Source organism: Periplaneta americana, chromosome 9, assembly GCF_040183065.1.
Source record: "Periplaneta americana isolate PAMFEO1 chromosome 9, P.americana_PAMFEO1_priV1, whole genome shotgun sequence".
NCBI classification, from domain to species: Eukaryota; Metazoa; Arthropoda; class Insecta; order Blattodea; family Blattidae; genus Periplaneta; species Periplaneta americana.
In genome coordinates, this window is record NC_091125.1 from 128,478,122 (window position 1) to 128,500,013 (window position 21,892).

The 21,892-nt window shown below is 35.7% G+C and overlaps 1 protein-coding gene across 4 annotated transcripts in view; it reads left to right on the forward strand.

The window, feature by feature from the left end:
* The window catches only part of LOC138706491 (alpha-tubulin N-acetyltransferase-like), a 50,293-nt gene that overhangs the window by 22,954 nt on the left and 5,447 nt on the right, over window positions 1–21,892 (forward strand). The window contains exons 5-8 of one of the 4 annotated variants that reach the window (XR_011334019.1): window positions 3,591–3,681; window positions 6,914–7,007; window positions 13,567–13,607; window positions 15,935–16,485. Coding sequence is in view for 3 of the 4 variants with exons in the window: in XM_069835836.1 (XP_069691937.1) it covers window positions 3,591–3,681; window positions 6,914–7,007; window positions 13,567–13,607; window positions 15,935–16,127 (419 nt within the window). In the remaining variant the exon portion in view is untranslated. Of the gene's footprint in view, window positions 1–3,590; window positions 3,682–6,913; window positions 7,008–13,566; window positions 13,608–15,897; window positions 21,887–21,892 lie in introns of those variants that run through there. The other 3 variants (XM_069835836.1, XM_069835838.1, XM_069835837.1) reach the window with 3 other exon arrangements.

Below are 21,892 nucleotides of genomic sequence, written 5' to 3' on the forward strand. Positions count from 1 at the left end.
AGACTTTATTGGGGAACTAAATAGTGAAACACTTCACTGTCACAAATCATAGTGTGAAAACTATTCTCACATAGCTGTAGAGCAAAAATTAAACATACCAGTACTTCTATTTCATTAGGGCAGTATTTATGTTCCTTGCTTGTTTTTTAATAAATACGTTTAATTGCAATTAGTTACAATTAATACATTAAGAGTAAACTGTTTTCTTTAATTTAAAAGTTTCAAATTATTTCATGTTTTCATTGTATTATTTAAATTTTAGTATTTCTTTTATTAGTGTTTTTTTTTAAATGTATTATATGTTTTTCAGTGTATTCTGATGAAGCGCCTAAAACTGTATGTATAATGGCCAAAATAAATTGAATTGAATTGCTGTTGAAATTTCAGACATTCATCTCGCCAAGCATTGTAACATGTATTTCGTCTTACTTTTTAATCATTATTTAATTTCGTGAATTATGTTGTTGTTTTCTAATGCCAGGCGTTTGACAATAAAGTCATTTGACCTCTTGCACTCCAATATTTTTCATAGATATTATCATGACCAACCAATGAAGCACAGATTTTGAGGTGTTCAGAATCCATTTCTTGGTTTGAGTTGCACAATGGGCAGTTAGGGGACTGGTATATTCCAATTCTATGCAGGTGTTTGGCCAAACAATCATGGCCTGTTGCCAATCTAAATGCAGCTACAGACGATTTTCGTTGTAAATCGGGAATTAACTGTATTTCGTAAATTATAGTTGTTATTCTTGGATTTCATCTGTTTACACATAATATGTCCAGCATTTTGTCATATTTGCTTGCTAAGGTGTTGGTTTTCATTGACAAATTGTGAAATATTTTTGAGTAGTTAATCTAGTGATTCAAAATTGCCAGCAATAAGTTTCTGGAGAATATTTCGAAAGTATTATTGAAAACAACCACCACCATCGTCATAATCATAATTATTAACATAATCATCATCATAATCAATGTTATCAATATTACATCATCCCACCACCACCACCACCACCACTATGTCATCATCGTCGTCGTCGTCATCATCATCATCATCATCAGAGATAAGCCCTTGATTAGTATTGCACACACTATTTGTATTATACTATATATTATGTATATGTTCTCTATAGTTAGTGATTTAACTTTTGCATCATACATATTTCCACATTTATTTTTCTTCTAGTTTGTAACGTAACATGCATTTGGGAATACGATTGTCTTTTCATTTTATATATGAAAATACTGTATACATTTATTTCTGTTACGTAGTTTTGTAAAGTATTAAGTATATTGAGTGCGATTTTGATGTCTTCTTTTCTTTTTTAAACATCTACTTAACCATTTATTACACTTTCCTTTATTACTGCAAGAAACGTGAAAAAACTAAGAAGATTGCTAACATATAGAAATAACTGTGTATGTTCTTACGAATTTTAAATAGCAGAACATTTCAGAATCTTTTAATTGTAAGAAGTTGAAGTTTCTGGAGTGTACTGCAGCATTGAGAGATGGTATTAAGAAATGATCTTAAAAGTTCATTGGGGTGTACAGATTTCAGAAGGGACGAAGGAATTAATAGCTTTTGAAATATTCATTTTATATTTAATCCGAAAATTCTTTTGTTCTGGAAGAATATTCTGGTGTCACTAGACATGTCACCAATTGCCATCTGTTACTGCATCAGAAGCTGGAGACTGGGTGGTTGATGTATTTGCCACATATGCTGAATGCGATTTTGATGTCCTCGTTTCTCTTTTAAATACCTAGTTAACCCTTTCATTCACTGCATCGTCTACGGAGAACAGCAACTTCAGTGCCGCTTTATGCACAATGATTGTTGAGAGCGAGTCATCTCAAATGGACAGTTCATATCTGGAAATCCAGGCATCATGCTGTAGAAATGAGACTGTGGGCAATTAACAAAAACTTAAAAGGAGTCAAGAATAAACAATTAGACTTTTCCAAACAATATCATAATTCGTGAGTGAAAGGGTTAAGCATTTATAACTTCTCTTTATTGCTACAAGAGATGTGAAATAACTAAGAATATTGCTAACGTATGCAGTATAATTGACTTTTATGTTGTTATGAATTTGGAGTATTTTTAAGAATTTGGAGAAATTTGTGGAATATTCTGAAGCATTGAGGGAAATTCTTTAATTAAAATGGACTTAAGAGTTCATTGTGCTTTATAGATTTGAAAAGGGAAGAAGGAATTGAAAGCTTTTGAAATATTCGTTTGTATATGGTCTGAGAATTATTTTGTTCTGGAAGGATATTGTGGTGTCACTAGACATGTCACCAATTGGCATCAATATAGGATAGACTGTAGCTGGGGCTGCAAACTGAATTTTCCATGTGTATACCTCACGAAGGTAGCTTCATTTGAACCTAATAGTCGCGAGCAGGGTTGCCAGATTCTCTCATCAGGAATCCAGGACAAGTGATGATACTGCGTTCTTACCTTAACGTGACTACACATTTGAATTAATTCAATTTGCAATACAACTGATGTTATTAGTTTTTGCATTTCAACTAAATTATACAGGACCTAAACTTGTTACATTTCTCCTAGATTATGAAATTTCCTTTTAATTATTGATAAAGTGTGGGAAAATAATGTCATATTACACCCTGTTCTATTCAGAAGAAATGCATGATACAGTGTTTAAATCCTATCTATATTAAATCAACTTCCAAAGAGACTAAAGAATAACGATACTGAATAATACCCAATACATACTATAATGTTATCGTTTTAATTTCAATATAACTGGGTAGAAGGTGCCAGATGGCATTGACGACGACATTGAACATAGATTGGACAGGGTCTTGAAAAAATGAAGGTATTTTAAAAATAATTTATAGAAATGAGCAAAAATTGATTATTTTTTTATTTTTTATTTTTTGACATTTCGGGACAAAATATAACTCAATCCAGGACACAGGACACACCATTAAAATCCAGAACAATACTGGGAAATCCAGGACGTCTGGCAATCCTGGTCACGAGATGTGTTTTGTATTGTATTTGTAGAGTAGAAGTGGTATTGAATGATTGTTTTAGACAGCAGCTTTTCTTAGTTTTTAGGCATGACTCTAATAGCAGGTGAAGGAAATTAAAGTTGGGTCAGGTTTATAATTCTGTGGCCGGGAGGAAAAAGGCCTTAAGTCAATTTTTTGTGAAAAGGAGAATTTTATATATTCTGAAAGCAGAAACAATTCTCTACAATCTGGTAAAAAGGTTAAAGTCAAATAAGACTCCTGACTGGATTTATAGAGCGTTACCAAATGTCCTAAGTACTTTTTGAATCGAATAAAGGACTTAAGAATATTTATTTTAATACTTCATTCCTTTTTATATTATAAAAATCTCATTTTCACAAAAAATTGACTTAAGACCTTTTTCCTCCCGGCCACAGAATTATAAGGTTAACACTGTTAATTTGAAAAATTGCTTACTGATATGGCTTTAGATTTTACATTTACTCCAAGTTATTAATGAGTTAATCTTTTATTTTTTTTCCGAATTCCTGTTAGATACTTACTTCGACTAATTATGCATGCATTTTATAACTCTTTGGCAGACCAAAAGAATAGTGGTAGCGCCAGTTTACTTCAGTCCAGGTCGACGAATCATCTCACTCCAGAATCTCAGAGCAGATCATCTCCCATAAGGTAATAATACTCTTTTAATTTCAGTTTTTGTAGTGAACCTCTTGACCTGTTATAATTTGAGTGCACCATTTTAAACATACTACATAATAACAATGATAACCGCCACCACCACCACCACCACCACCAGCCCCCACCCCACCACCAACCCCTCCACCATCCCCCCCCCCCCCATCATCATTATTATTATTATCTCCCTTGAAGATACCTATGTGATCTGTTGTGCAGCCATATCTTTATAAGGGTCCCTAATCTTCTACAGCCTCTCAGAAAGTATTGCAAAAGTAATTCTGGCGTTGAGGGTCAGTACCTTATTTATGGCATGGCCTCTTCTACTGCATTTGTAAGTTCTGGCATGACTGCCTTCCACGTGTTTGGATGCTGTCGTATTATGAGAATCTAGCCAGCTTCGAAATGTATTATTAAACATTAGAAAATCGTCTCGAAAATACAGTGAAACCTGTTCAAGACGGAAGCGACATGGTCCTAATTTTTTTTCCGTTGTGAACAGGTTTCCGTATTATTCAGATGTTACATTAAAATGGAATATTTTGTCATTCATATACAAGAAAAACAAAATGACATGCCGCAAACTGCAAGAAGTACAAAATATTCCATTTAACACTCATCACATTAAATCAGCTTTCTGTCGCTCATTACGTTGGTGAATCATCTTGATTAAAATCTCATTTTCTGTATAAATATTATCATAACTCACTCATTAGTCATTAAACTTTACTAAAGTTTACTAATCTCATTCTATTTAATATCTAACACTATACTCTAATACTGTACTGCATATCACTGCACATTATTAATTAATTGGACTAGGAGCCATCTATTAGAAGCCTTGGATTCTGGTTTATTTAATTTCTTTCCCAGTTCAATAGCTTGCTTTGCAGAATAGATCCAGAAATTGGCTTGTTCTTTGAAAGGTCATGAAGAACCCACTCCCACAACAGTTCATTTATTTCCACATAAACAGTTGCTTTCTGGTTTTTTTTGTGTCACCAATATTGGCTGCACGCCACTAACTCATTATGATCTTTATTTTTTAAAGTGTCACATCTGAGTTTTCCACAACTGAACTTCAATATTATTTCACATAGACTTTGTTTCTAATTTTCCTTTATCTCGATAACTTTTACTTCATCACTTAATGTTAATGCCACATTTTATGCAGTTTTTTTTTTTTTTTTTTTTTTTTTTTTACCTGGAAATCACTACACTTGCTCTCTGTCTAGCTACGACAGTATACGGGTGTGAAGCATTCAAAATCTTTGAAGGGACTCGTCTGCCTAGTCAACAGGGTAATAAAATTTATGACCGCCAGGCCAACACACCCTCGTACCCTCAAGAATTTTGCAAAGAAAACTTGTTTTTATCTTAGTGACCTACATATTTCGTATATTCCTTGAAATTACACGCTGTTTCAAAATATAGTTACAAAATATAGTGTGTCCAAAATATTGTTTCCGTTTTGAACAGTAGCAGACAGTTTCCGTTTCCGTGTTGGACAGTTTCCGTTTTATTCAGGAAAAATTACACATAATACATACAAATTTCGTCGGGACCAATAAATTGTTCCGAAATAGACAGGATTCCAGATTATTCCGGTTCCAATTTGAACAGGTTTCACTGTATGTCCATAGGCAAATAATATTAAAAGAATGCTCGATATTTTTAAGAAAAAAGTTCTTTGGAGAATAACTGCTCCAATATGTGACAATGGTCAGTGCAGGAAAAAATATAATGCAGAGTTATAAGTATATGCATACTCACTTGTTACAAGCAAGTTCAGAAGAGCAGAAAGGTTAAAATGGGCTGAGTATGTGATGAGGATGGACAATTTGGGGACTCTTAAGAGGGTTTGACAATCCTGGGCGACAAGTGAATGGAAAGTGGAGAATACCAACGTTGGCAGACGTGCATAGTGGCCAATGGCGAATATTTTGAGGGATGATTTGAATCTGTGTAAGTGAATGCCATGTTGCGTGGATCCTGCTTTTTGCGTACACTTCAGGCGCTGGTCCACGAACTTAATGACTCTACTCTCTCTCCCCCTCCCCTCTTCCCCTCCCCCTCTCTCTCCCCCCTTTCGCTTTCTGTGTGTGTGCGTGCGTGCGTGCGTGCGTGCGCGCGCCAGACCTCAGTTTAAATACTGGCGAAATGGATATGTCTGTTTTGAGTGCACTGGAGCTGTTTTATTGAAGTGTTTTATTCTGAATCAGAACTTACCATTACATCATTATACTGTATCTTCACTATCATTATCATCACCTGTGAAGGAGCTTCCAGGTTTATCAGGCCATGTTGTGATATATTCCCTGCAATGTTGTAGGAATTTCATATGGAACTAGCTAATGGATTGAGAGAGAAAAAAGAAGTAAAACAAAGGAATGTACGTTGTAATTTTCTGTGAATTAAATTATGGAGGTAAAGTGCATAACATAAATTATATATACTTTCTCTTCACATCATGGTGTAGACTTTTCAACCAGTTCCATCTTCACTTGAGCCACATTTTCATGGATCTTGTTATGTCCTGCCTACCATTTGTTACACATTTAACTACTGGCACTTATTTAATTTTCGAGCATCATTCAGTCTCTATTTGCTATATAAATTTGTGTTTATTTCATTCTGTCATCAGTGGAATATGTATTCAGTTAAAACACTTCATAACTGAGGGGATAAAATATAAAAATAGAAAACCTACCTGAATTGTTACAGAATCGATTATCCATAATTAAATTACTGTAGATTTGTAGAAAATCTTAATTAGAAATAAGAAATGAAATATATTAGTCTGTCATTATCATTAGACATCAATTGCTGTACTTAGTGCTTGATGCTGATTCAATTTTGCAGTCTTCAAACAGTAATATTGCTTTAGATGTAGCTTCACAATTTTACCAATCAGTAAGTTAGAGATATTTTCATTCAATTTTACATGTGCTGCATATACTCTGCTTCTTTTGGCATTACTGATGTTTCATTCATATTGTACAGCTTTAACAGAAGTGAAATGCATGAGTTTTTTTTTTCATTACTTAACATATGCTTAAATTTCATCCCAGCTTACGAACATTTTTAAGAGAAGCATGTAGTTTATGCTGTCCTGACTAAAGTTGTAAATAAAATCTTCTAAATTACTGTATAGGAGATTTAGCGAGGGATGAAATCCATTCCATTCATTAGTCACACATTGAGTGTTTGATTTTGTCTTCCACAGACTCAGCAGTGAAACCCAGGAGAGGTATAACGGCTTACAGCAAACACTGTATGGCAGGTACGCAGCCCATAGGCCGCCCTCTACTATAGGAAAGGTCAGTATCAGTAGGGACGTGATGTATATGGTTAGAGGCGAGTTTACCAGTAGGTAAAGTAGGCTACAGTCTAGAGCAGAACATTTTAAAAGCATTTTTACCTCCATTACAGCAGCTAGGTTTGCACAGAGGATGGATGGTTGTCGAGATGATTATGAAACCTGAATACCAGTGGAATGGTCTTTAGGATGAAGATTTAGCCCCTCATTATCGTCTGTAAATTCAGGAATAATTGAGGACCGTTTTTGCAAAACTTGCTAACTGAAAAAAACTAAATTTTACAGGAGAGACAAAACACTGTAGTAAGCAAATTTTGCTGCTAACTCTCACTTACTAGGACATCAAAGATTACTATCTTCCATCAGCATTAATACACTTTTGCCAGTGACTTTAAATAATACTATAATACCATTCAGTACTACGGTTAAAAACTTAGGTTTCCATTTCGACTCGAATCTCAGCTGGAATGCACAGGTAAAATATGTCTGTAAGAAAACTTTCTCAATCATGCATTCACTGAAAAGACTGAAAAATTTCTTCCCTTCTGAACTGAAACAGATCTTGATACAGACCCTGGTGATGCCTTACTTTGACTATTGCGACGTTTTGTATAGTGATCTTAGTGTTGAATTGTCGTTGAGGCTTCAGCGTGTTCATAATGCTTGTGTTCATTTCATTTTTAACAGCCATTGCTATGATCATGTCTCCGAGTATTTCTTTCAGTTATCTTGGCTTCGTTTTCGGGAGAGACGTTCAGTTCATTCACTCTGTTTTAAATAATTCCACACCTATTTACCTAGTTCCTTGCTTCACACGTTTAGCATCCCACCACAACCATGATACACGTTCACAGCATAACCTTGTTCTATCAATTCCTATCATCAAACGTCTCTCTACTCTGCTTCCTTCACAGTACACACAGGCTGTTCCTGGAATTCCTTGTCACAGGAAATCAGGAGCAGTCGGAGTCTACAATCTTTTAAGCACACTCTACTTAGAAATGTTTTCATTGAACAGAACTAGACTCTTGCGGAAGTTTCTAAATAGTCATAAATGACCAAGTTGTTATTATTTTTTCTCCTCGCTCTTCTTCTTCTTTTTTTTCTTTTTTTTATTATCTTGATATATTACTTAATCATTTGTATTTGTATGCCATTTAGTACGACTTTGCTAATCAACATTTTATGTCTTGTAACCCACATGTATTCTCCTATTAGTATATTAACTGTATAATATATCTCAAGTGAATTAATCGTCGAATTTATCTCGAGCATTTTAGGTCTTATAAATATTGTGTGTGTGTGTGTGTGTGTGTGTGTGTGTGTGTGTGTGTGTGTGTGTGTGTGTGTGTGTGTGTGTGTGTGTGTGTGTGTGTGTGTGTGTGTGTGTGTGTGTGTGTGTGTGTGTGTGTGTGTGTGTGTGTGTGTGTGTGTGTGTGTGTGTGTGTGTGTGTGTGTGTGTGTGTGTGTGTGTGTGTGTGTGTGTGTGTGTGTGTGTGTGTGTGTGTGTGTGTGTGTGTGTGTGTGTGTGTGTGTGTGTGTGTGTGTGTGTGTGTGTGTGTGTGTGTGTGTGTGTGTGTGTGTGTGTGTGTGTGTGTGTGTGTGTGTGTGTGTGTGTGTGTGTGTGTGTGTGTGTGTGTGTGTGTGTGTGTGTGTGTGTGTGTGTGTGTGTGTGTGTGTGTGTGTGTGTGTGTGTGTGTGTGTGTGTGTGTGTGTGTGTGTGTGTGTGTGTGTGTGTGTGTGTGTGTGTGTGTGTGTGTGTGTGTGTGTGTGTGTGTGTGTGTGTGTGTGTGTGTGTGTGTGTGTGTGTGTGTGTGTGTGTGTGTGTGTGTGTGTGTGTGTGTGTGTGTGTGTGTGTGTGTGTGTGTGTGTGTGTGTGTGTGTGTGTGTGTGTGTGTGTGTGTGTGTGTGTGTGTGTGTGTGTGTGTGTGTGTGTGTGTGTGTGTGTGTGTGTGTGTGTGTGTGTGTGTGTGTGTGTGTGTGTGTGTGTGTGTGTGTGTGTGTGTGTGTGTGTGTGTGTGTGTGTGTGTGTGTGTGTGTGTGTGTGTGTGTGTGTGTGTGTGTGTGTGTGTGTGTGTGTGTGTGTGTGTGTGTGTGTGTGTGTGTGTGTGTGTGTGTGTGTGTGTGTGTGTGTGTGTGTGTGTGTGTGTGTGTGTGTGTGTGTGTGTGTGTGTGTGTGTGTGTGTGTGTGTGTGTGTGTGTGTGTGTGTGTGTGTGTGTGTGTGTGTGTGTGTGTGTGTGTGTGTGTGTGTGTGTGTGTGTGTGTGTGTGTGTGTGTGTGTGTGTGTGTGTGTGTGTGTGTGTGTGTGTGTGTGTGTGTGTGTGTGTGTGTGTGTGTGTGTGTGTGTGTGTGTGTGTGTGTGTGTGTGTGTGTGTGTGTGTGTGTGTGTGTGTGTGTGTGTGTGTGTGTGTGTGTGTGTGTGTGTGTGTGTGTGTGTGTGTGTGTGTGTGTGTGTGTGTGTGTGTGTGTGTGTGTGTGTGTGTGTGTGTGTGTGTGTGTGTGTGTGTGTGTGTGTGTGTGTGTGTGTGTGTGTGTGTGTGTGTGTGTGTGTGTGTGTGTGTGTGTGTGTGTGTGTGTGTGTGTGTGTGTGTGTGTGTGTGTGTGTGTGTGTGTGTGTGTGTGTGTGTGTGTGTGTGTGTGTGTGTGTGTGTGTGTGTGTGTGTGTGTGTGTGTGTGTGTGTGTGTGTGTGTGTGTGTGTGTGTGTGTGTTTTTTTTCCCTTATGTTATGTAACTGATTTTGATTATGTGTAATTTTCTGCTTTATTTTATACACAACGCAGAACTGCACGCATTGTATTCTTCACCTGACATAATTAGGAACATTAAATCCAGACGTTTGCGATGGGCAGGGCATGTAGCACGTATGGGCGAATCCAGGAATGCATATAGAGTGTTAGTTGGGAGACCGGAGGGAAAAAGACCTTTGGGGAGGCCGAGATGTAAATGGGAGGATAATATTAAAATGGATTTGAGGGAGGTGGGATATGATGATAGGGACTGGATTAATCTTGCACAGGATAGGGACCGATGGCGGGCTTATGTGAGGGCGGCAATGAATCTTCGGGTTCCTTAAACGCCATTTGTAAGTAAGTAAGTATATTATTGAAGCCTGGTTGAGTGGAAGAGAAGGCATCATGGCCTTACCTCTGCCAGGCAAAATAAACCTACTACTACTACTTAGGAGAAAGGAAGTTTTGAAAAAACAATCACACTTTGACACACTATAATGAAGAGAAATAATCCAATTTTACTAAGACGCCTTTAACATCATGTAGAGGCCTGCCTTATGTTAACGAATCCATCAAAATCTCAATTTTGCAAATTTTGCAGTTAGCATGTTTTGCAAAAATGGTCCTCAATTGCTCTTGTGAATGTTTGACAATGAAGACATTCGCCTTCTTGCACTCCAGTATTTTGTACGATGTCCTCTTCTCGTAGCAATGCTGTGCATTTTTTGATGTGTTCCATGTTCATCTCTTCTTTTGCATTACACAGTACACAGACGGATGTATGAGAAATTTCTGTCCTGTGCTATTAGCTTGTCAAACATTCAAGACCTGTTATCTACCTGAACATCACAACAATAGATTTACGTGGTTCCTTGGGGGATTATCTTTGGGTTAGGCAATAAATTTTCGCAGGTTTTATCTTTTGCTCCATCCAAATTTTGTTATTTTTGGGTAGATCTGTATTACCGGTAGTTGTTTTATGGAATAAAATGGAAATCCATTACCAGATGGTTATAAAATTTCTGTGATCTGTTTCATTTCATAGTGGGAAGGAATCCACTGTAATCTAATTTTCTTGTGTAGTTTAATTAGGTAATAGATCATTTTATTACAACCCTGAATTTTAGCCGCTTTTGTAGACTGTTGTGAAATTATAGCTTGTATGGCTGCCCTTGAATCTGATAACAAGATAATGTTTTGGAATTTATTTAATCTTTGTAAGAGGTTTTGTAAAGATATGTGAATCTTAGTAATTTATTCTTAAAATTTGTTATGTTATATCATATCGATGGTGTTTAGGCTCCTGAGTCGTGAGACATTTATTGTTTTATTTTTTAAGTTCAATATAATTTCTACATTTAAAAAAATATCACTGAAATGAGGAAAAATGCTGAAAAAATTTTGCAGGTCACAGTTAGGGCACAAATGCAGATGTTATTATTAGACTTCAGGTCTCTGCACGATATGTCTGGTTCAAAAGTGCGACAACTCAAAAAAACAAGTTTTGAGATATCTTCAGTTGAAAGTTTCAAATAAATCACTTAGAAAGAAATAGATTTCTGGTTCATAACCACGACAGTTAGAAATGAGTCAGTATTCAGGACGAGTATATCACAATCTTCCAGTTCATTATTAATACATTTCGAAATGTAGTAATAATGAATTGATAAAGTCCATAGTTATAATTACTTCTAAAGCAGTTTATTTCGTTTTTATCTTTTTGGTTGTAAATATGACTTATCTCGATATTGAATCGGAAAGAGCTCCGAAAGGGGCTTTCAGTAGTATAAATAACTAAAAAATGACAATTTTTGAGTTGTCGCACTTTTGAACTGGACGATCGATATATCTTATATCCTAATCATGTATTAAGTATAATATAGTATAGAGAGGCTGAAAACATCAACACATGAACAAAGTGTGAAACTTGTGGTGGATGTTTTTCAAGAAGAGCGAGCAATGTGTGAGGAACTTTCAGAAGCTACAGGGAGTTCACCAAATTCAGTATTCCGTATTTTGACAAAGAATTTGAAGAAGAGAAAAATTTCTGCGTGATGGGTATCTCACTGCTTGACTGCGGAATGCCTGAACTTTGCAAACTTGCTGACAGGACCATCACGGAAACAAGAAACTGTATTACGGTCCACTGTAAGTTCACCACAAACTCCACTCAAAGGATTGTGGAAGTGTGGATTTCTGTGGGGAAGTTTTGCCATGTAAAGATTAGATCTTTGGTCTTCAGTCGCCACAGTACCCGAGACACATGTAGGCTCCATTTCTAGCTCTTGTTACCTAAACACAGAGGATGCTATGGACGAAACGAACACACGTGCTTCTTCCTCAATCCTTCAACTGAAACTGACGTAATTTTCATTGGTGTTGCGTAATCCACTTCACCAGTTCTGCCAAGTGCATTTATTTATGAAATTACCCTCGTATATTTATAACATCAGTGAAAACATTTTACATCATTCCATTGTACATAGGTACAAGCTGCCATTACATATACATAAACATTGTATTCAGGGTAAGTGCATTTTAGAAATTTGAAATTTTGAATGGTAAGTATTGGCCTGTGGTAGCTAAGTACATTATATAGTTCATATCACACTTCCAGTAAAAGGGTGTCATACCGAAAATTATGATTTGTAAAGAAAGATATGCTATTTCCTAGTAAAATACTGTTGTAAAAATATTTTAATAAATAGGTACCAAAACTTTTGGTAATCTACTATTTTATTATTAGAATTTCATACCTCCTACCAGTAAAACAGCGTTGGAAATAATTTACGAAAGTAATATGTGATTTTCGACTTATGACAGTATTTTACTGGGTGTGCGATGTTTATTTTCTGTGTTTTCTCGTATACTTTGTATTTATGCTATGCACCAACATCTTGTTATTAATATCTGATGTCACAGTATGTTGCAATCCATAACTATGTTCAGCACTATCTTATTACATTTTAATCCAACGTTCGAGAGTATTTTGTGGTACATAAAATATGTTTGCAGATTCTGAAAGCTTGTTAAAATTGACATATTTTACTCACAATATGTGTAGATCTATCCCCTATAATTTAGAATTGATAGGCAATCAAAGATGCAAAATAACCATAAATTGTTGAGTGTTTTTGTTATGTTAGGCCCTATTAAAATTTTTATTTACAGTTTAGATACAAATAAAGCTCTTTATTTACCCTTTCATTTACATATAAGTTTTATTTTTCTAACTTTCATGGTTCCTGAATTATTTTGTGTCGAAACATACTTTTGCATTACCCTGCTAGTGTTTCATTTTCATCCATTTGTAGACTTGCAGATAGACATTGTTCTACGTCAAAAAAAAAAAAAACATATAGATGATAAATATGTTGGCGGAACTGTTGTGATTAATCTAAATTTCTGTTTGACCAAGACAAATCTGGTCACTCTACTGATATGGGATAATGGAATTGTAATTAATTTTTAAGAAAAGTTCATGGTGGCCATCTACATTCTCAACTGTATTGATATTTTCAAGCTGAGGTATAGTATATGCTGCACAATATTCATTCACAGAATATCAGACACATCCCACGAAAATCTCCATATTATGCACGAATTTCCACTTCATGATAAAAAAATAGTTCATGGTGTACTGTACTTTAAATTCAATTACGTAATTGCCTACATTGAACAAATTGAATCTTTTTGTGCAGATATTAAATAAAGAAGAAAGACAGTGTGCAGTTCTTGCATTAGAAGTTATTTTGACACAGAATAAATCAATAAATATAACTTTTAAATATGTTAAGCATTATTATTATATAATGATTGTTTCCAACAGATCTTGCAGAATTCGGGTTCTCAGCAACATCAACATAATGGGTAAGTACAGAGTAGAATTCATATTCAAAATAACAGCTGATAAATTTTACATTTCTGTAACTGAGGGTTTAAATTATTTGTACAAGAGGAAACAGTTCAGCTTGGCAGGTATAATACAATTAGTAATTTTTAGCTCCTATCTCGTTCTCTTTATGAAATTTTTATAATGTGTATTGTCCCTAAGTTAAGATGGACCTTTATTTACATTACACTTTCCTTTTGTTTCTGTGCTTCCATCTTAGTAATTCTGCATCTAAATGTTTTAACAAATTGCTAAAATTGTTTTAATTCGAAGGCTTACACAATGTTTATTCTCATATTTATTTATTTATAAAATTAAAGTTCACTAAAGGATTGATTTGATTTTCTTTCTCGTACTCTTTTCTTTCTTTAAAATATCTGTATAAGCCCTACTAGTTAGCTTCATTGATGTATTGTAGTTGTTCGCAACATGCTTCAGTATGGTACTGTATATTATCACAGTATTTAATATATCTGTGGTATAGATGTGCATGGATGTTTAATGTACGTTGATAATTTGGTATTTTCTGTGCTTGACTTGTGGAGATGTTATGTGTGATACAGTAGATGTTATATCTGACCTTATTTTAAATTTCAGCATTTGCAGAAACCCAAATTTTGTGAGATATGAAATGTTACCTAAGTCAGAGATTTCTTTAATTCAGAATTCAATTGTCTGGATTTGAACCAGGTTCTCTGTTACTGTACTGATATAGTTGGTTTGGTCCCTTTGATATTAAGTTTTAATTTGAAACATTTGAATTCAGGTACGTTTAATGAAATACTATGCGGGTGTAGAAAATATTGTATTTAATTTTCTCTTTTATTTGTTGAATCCAATGAAATGAGAAATATTAATTTCTTAGTTTTGTAGTTGAAAGGTAACTACTGTGTCGCAGATTTGTAATTTGGGATGTAAAACATATACATGTTAATTGTTGTATGTATTGCACAATTAAATTTTTAAATGTTTTCTAGATTGCACTAATAATACTTTTTAACTGTATCATTTTTTAATTTCACTTAACACTCGAGAAATTCCTGATTTCTAGGCATAAGAAGAGAGAAAATCCATTTACAAGCAAACATTCTGATGAGGGCAGATAAAAAGGTTAAATTTTTTTCTTCCACTATGTTAATAATATCAAAAGAAGTGCTTATACAAATTTTTGGACACTCGACCGCAATTACGAGGCTGTCTAGAAAGTGATTTTCCCTGGGGCCGTTTACAGAAAAAAAGCACAATTGCATGGAAAGATTTATTGAAACAGATACAGCAATTGTTGCGCTATTTGTCAACATATCCCCCACTGGAATTGAGACATTTGTCATACCATGAGGTCCATTTTTGTATCCTTGTGTCTTACAAGTCTGCCGTCTGGGATCAGAACCAGTGTGTGACAGCCATCTGCACCTCTCTGTCGATCCCATGATATGACAAATGTCTCAATTCCGATGGGAAGTGTGTTGAAAAATAGCTCAACAATTGCTGTATTTGTTCCAGTAAATTTTTCCATTGAAATTGTGTTTTCTTCCTGTTAACGGCCCCTGGCGGACTTATTTTTTATGGCCCTTGTAATTGTGCTTGAGTGGCCAAAATTTGTACAAGCACTTCTTTTGACATTATTAACATGATGGAAGAAAAAAGAATTAACTTTTTTTATCTGCCTCCATCAGAATATTTGCTTGTTAGATAGCTGCTACATTTAGAAAATCATTATAAACGGCCCCCTAATCAATTCGTGTCGAGCAATACGAAAGATGAATAAGATATTTTTTTTTTTTTCAAATGCACTTTATTGGCAGTAATTAAGTGGACACTCTGTCTTTTTAGACTAATTAAAAAAAAAACTTTATACAAATAACAGTTTAATAACAGAGTGTAATGAAGTAATGTATTGTGGCGATTAGAAATTCAGTGAAAACTGATAAATAAGGAGCTGATCAGTTTGCAAATAATTTAAATGAAGAATACAGCCATTGTTGTCGATACAGTGAGACCACTATAAATTTGTATAGTGTGTGACATGTGATGCCATCACAAGATTAGTAATTAATAAGCAGGTAACGATTTTCTAAAAAATTTAATTCTTAATGTATGGATTTAAATGTTTTACAGAAATGACGTGCTCTGTAATACTTCATATGTACCTACCTTATGTGTCACGTAGAAAACTGTTTTCTACTGTAAAAGCCCAGTCCTGGCTAGGTGTTCGCCCCTTTTTGTTTTCGTGTGTTGCACTGCTTCATGACGTGTGTTATTTCTCAGTATGTCATAGGTAAGCACTTGCACTTTGGCATTGCAGTGGCACCTCCAATACTCTTTCTCAGTTTGCCATCGATGTGGCATACGAAGCCCCCTTCTCTCCCGCCGGTGACTTTGGGATTTGCAAGTCACCTTTGGACGTGCGTTCTTCGTCACCCGCTTCCTGTCGCCTTCATCACAGCTCTTCACCGGATAGGCGCGATCTCAAATTCTACCACTCCCCTCTGTGGTAATATGTGTTGTTGTTGTTGTTCTTGTACATGGTTTTGTATATATATGTGTAGTTTGGTTTGTGGTTCTTAAATACAAGAATTGTAATTGCAATGGTTAGCACCAATTTACACTGTTGCACTGGGTATTAAGCTGTATTTAATAACATTTGAAGGTACCTTGAACAAATTTAGATACTAAAGTTTTTTTTTTTTTAATTTTATTAATATTATTTCTTGTAATAAATATTTGTATGTTAATTTATGAAAGTAAAAATCGCTGAGTATATAAACTGTAGTTTGTGATATGGGTGCATGGTGATTGAAGGAAGAATATTACACCTGTCTTCCCATCTCACCATCGGGGCTGCCTGGTCTGATGGTAAGTAGTGAATGCTAACAACTTCAGTTATTAATTTATATATTGGAAGTGTGTAGCTGATACAGAATTGTGGCATAATTACTCTTGTCTTATCTGGTGGCTGGCATACAAAATGTGTTACCATTTGTTTTTAGTGCATAGTCATTATTCACAAGGATTAGATATTTTTGCCCCACTCCAATTTCTTGTACGATGTTGAATTGGAATGTTTTCCTTTTGGGGAAAATATAAGTAAAGTAATAAGCTCGAAGTAAATGTACTGGTATATTCTATAATATTACCATAGAGAACAATTTTTGTTTTGTTTCTATCTCTGAAAGGCTATTTTTGTTTACTTCTTAGTATCTTTAAATTATCATACGTTAGTTAATTTATAAATGGAATGGCTTAATTTGCAGGTGCTCGTGCAAAGGGGGTTAAGTCAAATTGTAAGGTATCTAAACTTCTCTCCTTAAGTACTGAACAAGTCCACACCTGTGGTGTAACGGTCAGCGCGTCTGGCCACGAAACCAGGTGGCCCGGGTTCGATTCCCGGTTGGGGCAAGCTACCTGGTTGAGGTTTTTTCCGGGGTTTTCCCTCAACCCAAGATGAGCAAATGCTGGGTAACTTTCGGTGCTGGACCCCGGACTCATTTCACCGGCATTATCACCTTCATCTCATTCAGACGCTAAATAACCTAAATTGTTGATAAAGCGTCGTAAAATAACCTACTAAAATAAAGTACTGAACAAAACCCCTTTTTCACAATATACAGAGCACTGTAGCTACATCATCGATGGAAGAATGACTTAACCCCTTTAACACAAGAGAAAAGTAATTTTGGATAGTTCAAATCTGTACTTATCCCAATTAGCCAATTCATACTTAACTCCCTTTACACGGGCACATGCGAATTATAAAAATAAAGTTGAGATTTTAGTATGGCAAATCAATAATATAAGTTAAATCATGTACTAAACATATTTGGATTGGCACTCCATTTATATCCGTTGAATGGACTCACACTTAACGAGGGTAACCATTAGCATTTGAATTAACATTCCATATTATCCTTCAAGATCCTCCAGCAGTAAATGTATGTAAACAGATATACATATTGAGAATTTCAGGTTATGTTATTTTGTACCAATTTCATCAATAATAAATATGCTATATATAAAGCAAATGGTAACACAGTTACCAGTTAGTGGTTACCATGCTCACCAATATATCCGATGTTTGGTGGATCTAACTTAGTCTGGAGGCTTCCTTTTGAAGGAGAGTAGAGTTGGGGTCCCAAATTACACATATTACAGTACACAAAAGAACTACCCCTGAGTGAGAGTGCTTTTTGGATACTTTATTAGTTATATCTCGATCTACCATCCTGCTTAAAGCAGATGGATGTCTCAGCAGGCTGGTGAGCTTGCAGCAATCTGTGATGCTCGAATCATAAACTTATAATCAGATACTAATTTTCATTCCATACAAGAGAATCTGTATGTCAACAAAAATAATGCAAAATCCTTCTGCTCCCCTACTGCTGATTGATTCTATGTTCGTGCTGGAAAATGACGGCATACATCAAAACGTGTGGAGCAATGACAGATGACGTGACATAACAGATAATTATTTTAGACTAACAATCTAACATGAAGCCTCAAATGCATGCGGGATTTTACAAGACTGTACTGGTAATTTACATTACAAAGTATCCACATCAAGAATTGGACTGCTTCCAAAGAGTTTTCCCTTATGCCATTTGAACCTTGAATTACTGGCACTATTACTGTACATATTGCAGGACGTTAGCAAAACATAGTTTAACACAGCACTGATACCATATTCTCAACAAGGAGCACATAGAAACTGACCAACTAACCATGGTTTCCATGTTCCCGTCTCCGTGTTTGAGTTAGTGTTTTGAATGATGACACAGCCATAGGTAAATTAGTAAATTACACTATAAATCTCAGTGTTATGTTATCACGCCTCATTTGCACAAACAGTCCAAGCTTGACACTGCCTACAAATCACATCAGTTCTTGACAGCTTTTATATTATTAGTTTTCCAACTGCTTCATGTATAATAATTTCTTCTCGTTTTTAGGAACACAGCAAATTTCCCAATAAGACTTCGAAAATATATGACAGGTTGTGCTTTCAGACAGGAAACTAATTAATGTCACATTCTAGGCATCACAAAGAAGTTCTTTGTCCAACAGCCAATAGGAAGGACTCGGACAAGTGCACTTATTGACATGCGGATTCTTCTTGTATAGAATGAAGATTAGCATTGTGGCATATGCTTGAAGAAGGTGCGGATCTGTATTAGTATTATTAAGTAGCCAGAGGTATGCAAAAACCAGTAGGCTGAAATACAAGTCTTACTGAAAATTTAATGCAAGCCTGAGTCTAAATCCAATAAATTTGTATTTTAGAGCTTGCTTTGGAATCCGATTTTCTGGCATTCCATTAAGATATTGTGTAATTATCTTTATATTCTTTAATTTATGAATTATTGATATTTGTTAAATTCGATATTTGTTACGAATTTACACGTTCATATTCTCTATCAAATGTTCTTTATATTGAAATATGAGGGCTGTTCAATAATAAATATTCTGTAGTGATTCTTTCTTACATTATATCTTTATTCACTCGCTTGATTTCCATGTTCCTTCTCAAAGTAATCCCATTGTGTTGTGATATATTTGTTCCAGTATTTCTGTGCGTAGTGTGCTTAAATGCGACAAGCTCATATCAAGTAGATTTACTGGCATGTAAAAGAATTCCTGCGGGACAAAATTCCAGCACACCGGCGATGCTGATATAACCTCTGCAGTTGTGAGCATCGTTAAATAAACCATAATTTAAAAATGTTTATACTGAAAGTAATTTTTGAGAGCTCCTTTAGAATCAGCCCTCTTACCTTACAGTTTGTTCTGAAGGTGGAAGGTCGTCGTTGGTGTCTACCATGTTGGTAATTGAACTCGAGGTTTGCGGGTTCAAACCCGTCAAGGGTGATGGAATCGTTAGCATGGCTTCCTCTGGGTGAGAAGTACAGCAGTGGGTCCTGTGTCGTAAATTTATGGTACATAAAAATTCTGTTCCTGATAGAGGGCTCCAGGCAAAATTCGTTGGCCATTTCTTCTCTACATTGAAAGTCGATGCTGAATGATGTACTGAAGATTGAAAATGTCTCCCATGAAAGTTTACTTAAGGTTTTTTGCAGCTGAAGGCTCGAGGAGGAAGCATGTATGTTCGTTTCGTCTGTAGCATACTCTGTGTTATGTATTGAGCTAGAGATGGAGCTTACACGTGTCTTGGGTACTGAAGAAGGCCGAAAACATTAACAGCTGAATAAAATGTGAAACTTGTGATGGATGCTTGTGAAGAAGATCGTCGAGCGATGTGTGAGGAACTTTCAGAAGTTATGGGAATTCCACCAACTTCAGTGTTCTGTTTTGTGACAAAAGATTTGAAGAAGAGAAAAATCTGCAGATGCCATCTTTGCTTTCTTTGGTGTTGCTGAAGTTTTTCAGTCAGGACATCTTTAGCTGTTTCAGAAGCAATGGGTCTCACCTGAGTTCTCACCTTAAAAAGAAACTACCCGTCATCCTCTTCACCTTCAGATAAACATATACTAATACAGTAACATCCCTTGTAACTGGCACCCAAATAACTGGCAATATTAAAACAACGGCACTTTTGGCTGGGCCAAAAAAAAATAAAATAAAATCCATTTTGAATCTTGCATACACTACTTTTAACACTTGAATATAATTAATTGATTAACTAGCGGACTTGTGTTAATTATGTAAGATTTGTGCGGCTTACAGCTGTTTCAGTTCTTCATGCACCATCCTCAGAGCCTACTAGATCTCGGCGTCATCTCGAACTTCTCTGCTTGTTATGTGGGTGTGTTTGATTGTTGAAAGATATTGAAGAGTGGAGTCAAATAGTGTGTGTGTACTGAAATTGATCTGTGTGTTGATAACCAATGCTAACCATACATACAATAACATAACTGCGGACATGGAAATCTTACACATACAACCCAAGAACCAAAAACTCAACACACTAGAACAATACGAAATATACAAACACACTAAAACACACCCCAATCAAATTCTCAATACACAGATCAATTTCAGTACACACACACTATTTGACTCCACTCTGCAATACCTTTCAACAATCAAACACATCCACATAACAGGCAGAGAAGTTTGAGTTGACGCCAAGATCTAGTAGGCTCTGAGGATGGTGCGTGAAGCACTGAAACAGCTGTAAGCCGCACAAATCTTACATAATTAACACGAGTTAATCAATTAAAAAATAAAAGTTTAAATCTGCCACATTGTCACAGTCTGGGCCATCAGTTTTGCCACATTAGGAAGTTTGCACGAACTCTCATTTTCAGTGAATATTCGAACCTAGAATTAGTGTATTATTTGTATTGTGTGATGTGTTTTAATAAAGAAAATCCAAACAGTTTTTGTGTTTATTAAGTTATAGGCAAGTGATAGAGAAATAAGCTTCACATGGCTGCAGTTTCAACATTTGGCAGCATGAAATACAAACTTCTTTTTGTATATACCGATACTTATTCAATTTTCCGGCAAAACCTCGTATCCAGAACTAGCCTGGTCCCTTTGGTGCCAGTTAAGAGAGATTCTACTGTATATTATTATTCAGGAGTAATCAGTTTTGTCACCCATCATGCTGTAACAACACAATCCATGTGTAGTTTTGTTACCATTTGTGGCTGGCTAGCTTATAACGAAATTATAAACACATCTGCTTGTTCTCTATTATTCGGCAGTCTTCTCTCGTAATGGCAGCAGTATTGTAGATGCTTTAATCTGCAAATTTGTGATTGGAGGCCTGAGACTTCTTTTGATGCTGGTTTCTTCCCATGTTTAAAATATGTGCAACCTACAAGCAGTGCTATAGGGCAAAACAAGTTCCCTGAAAGCTTACTAGTACTAATTGGACTTCAATTGAGGACTTGATAACACGGAAACAACATTTCAAAGCAGCTTATTGATCACCTTTATTATGTTTAGACGAAACTGAGAGTATTTGAACTTGGTGCCCATTGCCAACACAAAAATCAGAAGTTATGATTACAAGGTGGTTCTTTCGTTGTAGTGCTTAAGTTAAGATGATAATGTAACACTGAATTGACATTATTTCGAGAAAGTTATACGAATGAAACTATAATCAGTTCTTATTGAACAGCCCTTGTATTACTACTATCTTGTACCATTGAGATTATATTATTTGGTTTAGCAGTGTTTCTATACTGCATAAGACTCTGATGTGTTAGGAAATATAGTTACGGAACCATGCAAGGTATGTTATAATTCATAAGAAAGCGCATGACATTTGTCTTTAACCAAGTTAAATCTTATATTCCAG